Source organism: Oncorhynchus kisutch, linkage group LG16, assembly GCF_002021735.2.
Source record: "Oncorhynchus kisutch isolate 150728-3 linkage group LG16, Okis_V2, whole genome shotgun sequence".
Classification (NCBI taxonomy): domain Eukaryota; kingdom Metazoa; phylum Chordata; class Actinopteri; order Salmoniformes; family Salmonidae; genus Oncorhynchus; species Oncorhynchus kisutch.
Window position 1 is genome coordinate 10,945,353 of NC_034189.2, and position 6,000 is coordinate 10,951,352.

The following is a 6,000-nucleotide window of genomic DNA, read 5'->3' on the forward strand; positions in this document are numbered from 1 at the left end:
TCGCATTAACATCTGCTAACCATGTGTATGTGTGACAAATAAAATGTGATTTGATTTGATTTGATGACTGGAGCAGTCATAGAACATCTGAACCTTTGACCATGGCAGATAACTGGTAAACTAATGGGTACACTCAAAATACCTACCCTGGTATTGAAGTGATTGTTTTTCTATATATAGCACTTTCCGTAGCAACAGCATTAACAATCTATAATCATAATATTAATAACAGAGATAAATACAAACAATACAAAATAAAGTGTTAAACGGTCTGACCTTCATGGGCGATGCTCTCAACACCACCTCCGCCTGGGATCCCAATGACAGGTTGCTGTCCGCTCCCCCGTCCCCGGCCACCCAGGGTAGACTCTGGTTTAGTCCACGGTAGGTGGAGTTATTCCCCCCTGGCCAGACCATCCAGCCCCCCATCTCCAGAGAGGGCGTGGTGGAAGAACCAAAGCCCCCCAGTAAGGCTACTCCTCCTGGGGTTCCCATCCTGGGATGGTCCCCTGGGGTCTGGAGGTGGCTGGACCTGGACTACACCCCAGTCACCACCAGAGGGGGGCAGTGGACCCACCCAGAGGACCACAGGTCATCAGGATACTTGGGATTGGCTTGGTTGGGGGTTAAAAGGTGTTTTCTAGTTGTGGATAGTCCAAGTTCATCCACTTAGAAAGTCCTATCGGGACATTCAGAGAGTTGGGAGTCGACTTGGTCTGGGTTCTAGGGTAAAATAGTATTTTGGTGCTGTCTCATTATGTTCACAAAAGGAACCAGTCCAGACTCCAGTTAAGGTCCACTTGGAAGTCCTCTGATGTTCATGTTGATGTAGTGTTCTTTTGAAGTAGAGCACCAACTAGTTCTGGGGACAACGCCCCTGACCCTAAGCTGAGTGTAGGCTTTAGCTCTAGCTTTAGCTCAGCAGGCCAGCACAGTCTTGTAGGAAGAGTCCACTGTGGTTTTCCAGGAAGGTCTTCTTTCGAAGACCTTTGTGTTGTTGGTTACTTTCCTCTTTCAGATAAGAAGCATCGGTTCTTCTTCTCCATGTCCAGAAAGCTCTAGAGAAAAGGAAAGACAACAGTGAGCTGGACTGTGTGTAATTCTTTTATTTAGTTAAGAATGTATTCTTATTTTCAATGACAGACCAGGAACAGTGGATTAACTGCCCTGTTCAGGGGCAGAGAAACAGTTTTTTACCTTATCAGCTCAGGGATTTGATCTTGCAACCTTTCGGTTACAAGTCCAACACTCTAACCACTAGGCTACCTGTTGCCCCTACACTCTAACCACTAGGCTACCTGCCGCCTCTACACTCTAACCACTAGTCTACCTGCCGCCCCTACACTCTAACCACTAGGCTACCTGTTGCCCCTGCTGTGTGTGTGCATGTTTCTGTGTGAGTGTGCATGTGTGTGGGGCCAGATGTCCCCACAAGAATAGTAAACAAACAAAAATGTTGTTAGTCCCCACAAGGTCAAATGCTATTTCTAGGTTGGTTTGGAGTTAAGGTTACAATTACTGTTAAGGTTAGCATTAAGTTTAGGGGTTAGGGAAAATAGGATTTTGAATGGTACTGAATTGTGTGTCCCAACAAGGTGTGTCACTGCAACCTTAAAGGTCCTTAATGATGTCACCATTGCCCTTTATTCTAAGAAATGTGGTGCTACTATTTTTATTGACTTGGCCAAAGCTTTTGATATGGTTGACCATTCCATTCTTGTTGGCTGGCTAAGGAGTATTGGTGTCTCTGAGGGGTCTTTGGAATGGTTTGCTAACTACCTCTCTCAAAGAGTGCAGTGTATAATGTCAGAACATCTGTTGTCTCAGCCACTGCCTGTCACCAAGGGAGTACCCCAAGGCTCGATCCTAGGTCCCACACTCTTCTCAATTTACATCAACAACATAGCTCAGGCAGTAGGAAGCTCTCTCATCCATTTATATGCAGATGATACAGTCTAATACTCAGCTGGCCCCGAACCGGATTTTGTGTTAAATGCTCTACAACAAAGCTTTCTTAGTGTCCAACAAGCTTTCTCTACCCTTAACCTTGGTCTGAACACCTCCAATACAAAGGTCATGTGGTTTGGTAAGAAGAATGCCCCTCTCCCCACAGGTGTGATTACTACCTCTGAGGGTTTAGAGATTGAGGTCGTCACCTCATACAGAACTTGGGAGTATGGCTAGACGGTGCACTGTCCTTCTCTCAGCACATATCAAATTTGCAGGCTAAAGTTAAATCTAGACTTGGTTTCCTCTTTTGTAATCGCTCCTCTTTCACCCCAGCTGCCAAACTAACCCTGATTCAGATGACCATCCTACCCATGCTAGATTACAGAGACATCATTTCTAGATCGGTAGGTAAGGGTGCTCTCGAGCGGCTAGATGTTCTTTACCATTCGGCCATCAGATTTGCCACCAATGCTCCTTATAGGACACATCACTGCAGTCTATACTCCTCTGTAAACTGGTCACCTCTGTAAACCTGTCGCAAAACCCACTGGTTGATGCTTATTTATAAAACCCTCTTAGTCCTCACTCCCCCCTATCTGAGATATCTACTGCAGCCCTCATCCTCCACATACAACACCCGTCCTGCCAGTCACATTCTATTAAAGGTCCCCAAAGCACACACATCCCTGGGTCACTCCCCTTTTCAGTTCTCTGCAGCTAGTGACTGGAACGAGCTGCAACAAACACTCAAACTGGACAGTTTTATCTCAATCTCTTCATTCAAAGACTCAATCATGGACACTCTTACTGACAGTTGTGTCTGCTTTGTGTGATGTATTGTTGTCTCTACGTTCTTGCCCGTTGTGCTGTTGACTTTACCCAATGATGTTTGTACCATATATTTGTGCTGCTACCATGTTGTGTTGCTACCATGTTGTGGTCATGTTGTGTTGCTACCATGCTGTGTTGTCATGTTGTGTTGCTACCATGCTGTGTTGTCATGTTGTGTTGCTACCATGCTGTGTTGTCATGTTGTGTTGCTACCATGCTGTGTTGTCATGTGTCGCTGCCATGCTGTGTTGTTGTCTTAGGTCTCTCTTTATGTAGTGTTGTGTTGTCTCTCTTGTCGTGATGTGTGTTTTGTCCTATATTCATATTTGATTTTATATTTATTTTTAATCCCCCGTCGACGCAGGAGGCCTTTTGTCTTTTCGTAGGCCGTCATTGTAAATAAGAATTTGTTCTTAACTGACTTGCCTAGTTAAATAAAGGTAAAATAAATACAATTTAAAAAAGTTATACAAGGCTGTGTGTGTGTTTATGTGTGTGTATCTGTTTACTTGAGATAAACAGCCTACAGCCTCGAATGCCTATAAAACTAATGCAGTTCGGGAGGCTTAGAATAATGAAATGGGATACACTTATATGGGCTGCATTCCAAATGGAACCTTTTCCATTGTCCCTATGGGCCGTGGTCAAAAGTAGTGCACTATATAGGGAATAGTGCGCATATTGAGAAGCAGCCCTGGCGTTGTTCAGGCAATACGTCCCAGACTGCCAGAGCCTACAGGGCGGTAAACAGGGCTGTAAAACAGCAGGATAGAAAGGATCAAATAGATGACAAGAGAAAAACTATTCAAGATGTACAGTGCCAGTCAAAAGTCTGGACACACCTACTCATTCCAGGGTTTATCTTTCTTTATTTGTTACTATGTTCTACATTGTAGAATATTAGTGAAGACATCAAAACTATGGAATAACACATACGGAATCATGTAGTAACCAAAAAAAGTGTAATCAAATCAAAGTATGTTTTATATTTGAGACTCTTCAAAGTTGCCACCCTTTGCCTTGATGACAGCTTTGCACACTCTTGGAGAGAGAGACAGAGATAGTGTAGATTCGAAAGGAACACAACTAAACAGGAAGAGATCTACCAGCTGTATTATAGTTATACGATGTGCCAGTGACGTGAATTTAACTTCCCTATTCCTTGTTTAACAGGCTAAGAATAAGCCTTGAATTTGCATTGTCAAAGTCATGAAAATGCGGCCATTTAAGATATATATTAAATGAAATAGATACGAAGGGAACACAACTAAACAGAAAGAGAGAGAAAGAGAGGGGGGAGAGAGATATGGAGACATAGAGACAGAAAGAGAGAGAGCAAAGAAGGGAGAGAGGTAGAGGGCCATAGAGGGAGATAGAGACACAGAGAGAGAAAGAGAGAGACACAGAGAGAGAGAAAGAGAGGGAGACAGAGAGAGAGACAGAGAGAGAGAGACAGAGAGAGACAGAGAGAGAGAGAGAGAGAGACACAGAGAGAGAGAGAAAAAGAGGGAGACAGAAAGAGAGAGAGGGAGAGACAGAGAGAGAGAGAAAAAGAGGGAGACAGAAAGAGAGAGAGGGAGAGACAGAGAGAGAGAGAAAAAGAGGGAGACAGAAAGAGAGAGAGAGAGACACAGAGAGAGAGAAAGAGAGGGAGACAGAGAGAGAGAGAGGGAGAGACAGAGAGAGAGAGAAAAAGAGGGAGACAGAAAGAGAGAGAGAGAGACACAGAGAGAGAGAAAGAGAGGGAGACAGAGAGAGAGACAGAGAGAGAGAGACAGAGAGAGACAGAGAGAGAGAGAGAGAGAGAGACACACAGAGAGAGAGAGAGAAAAAGAGGGAGACAGAAAGAGAGAGAGGGAGAGAAGGGAGAGAGGTATAGGGCCATAGAGGGAGATAGAGACAGAGACAGGGAGACATACAGAGCCAAACTTGGGGTCATACTGTAGCTTAATGATGACCATGATTCATCATGGTGTCTATTTCTCTCTCACTCCAACCCCCTCCCCCCCCATCTCTCTCTCCCCCCCTCTCTATCGCTCTCTCCCCCTCCCCCCATCTCTCTCTCTCTCCCCCCTCTCTCTCTCTCTCTCTTCCCCCCCTCTCTCTCTATCTCTCTCTCCCTCTCTCTCTCACTCTCTCCCCCCTCTCTCTATCTCCCTCTCTCTTCCTGCGACAGCATCACAAACTGATAGTCTGATGTCTCTATCAATATGAAGTCTGTATCATAATGACAGTCAGTCACATTCATCCTGTGTGTGTGTGTGTGTCTGTGTCTGTGTGTGTGTGTATATGTGTGTGTGATCTCTGTATCATAATGACAGACAGTCATTCATCCTTCCTGTCTCAGTGATGATTCACGGTCGTCGTAGCAACCAAATCAATTTAGGCGGGAGGTTCTCATTAACCAATAAGGAGGCGGTGTGGTATAACGACCAATATATCACGGGTAAGGGTGGTTCTTAGGCACGGCGCGAAGTGGAGTGTAGCCTGGACACAGCCCTTAGCCGTGGTATATTAGTCATATACCACAAACCCCCGAGATGCCTTATTGCTATTATAAACTGGTTACCAACGTAATTAGAGCAGTAAACAAGTCCAATTTTTATATAATTTTGGAATTGTGTAATGTGTCTTACATCTCGAGCTTCAAATATTTTGATGGAAGGCATCGGGTATGACTAAACCTAAACAGGAATGTAAGTTTATAACTGAAACGTTTTCATGAAGTTGATGATAATCATAAGACCCCGGACGTGACCCCGGACGTGACCCAGACGTGACCCCGGACGTGACCCAGACGTGACCCCGGACGTCACCCCAGATGTGACCTCGGACGTGACCCCGAACGTATGAGGAAGTGCCACCTTCACAGGGTATTCTTCCATGAGACTGTGTTGGTACAGTGTAGCGACCGTGGTGATGCCTCCATTCAGCGATACCAAGTCTCCTGAACAACCTATTGAGCTTCACCATTGGTTGTCCATTGGTTGCCCATTGGTTGCCCACTGGTTGCCCACTGGTTGTCCATTGGTTGTCCATTGGTTGTCCATTGGTTGTTCATTGGTTGTCCATTGGTTGTCCATTGGTTGTCCATTGGTTGCCCATTGGTTGTCCATTGGTTGTCCACTGGTTGTCCATTGGTTGTTCATTGGTTGTCCATTGGTTGCCCATTGGTTGCCCATTGGTTGCCCACTGGTTGTCCATTGGTTGTCCATTGGT

At 45.1% G+C, this 6,000-nt stretch overlaps 1 protein-coding gene across 1 annotated transcript in view; it reads right to left on the reverse strand.

Annotated features, from left to right (window-relative positions):
- Nucleotides 1-6,000, reverse strand: part of LOC109881685 (5-hydroxytryptamine receptor 2C) — a 281,372-nt gene that overhangs the window by 41,243 nt on the left and 234,129 nt on the right. Inside the window, exon 4 of the mRNA XM_031791781.1 lies at nucleotides 277-1,058. Coding sequence (XP_031647641.1) covers nucleotides 277-495 — 219 coding nt within the window. The 5' untranslated portion in view covers nucleotides 496-1,058. The remainder of the gene's footprint in view (nucleotides 1-276; nucleotides 1,059-6,000) is intronic.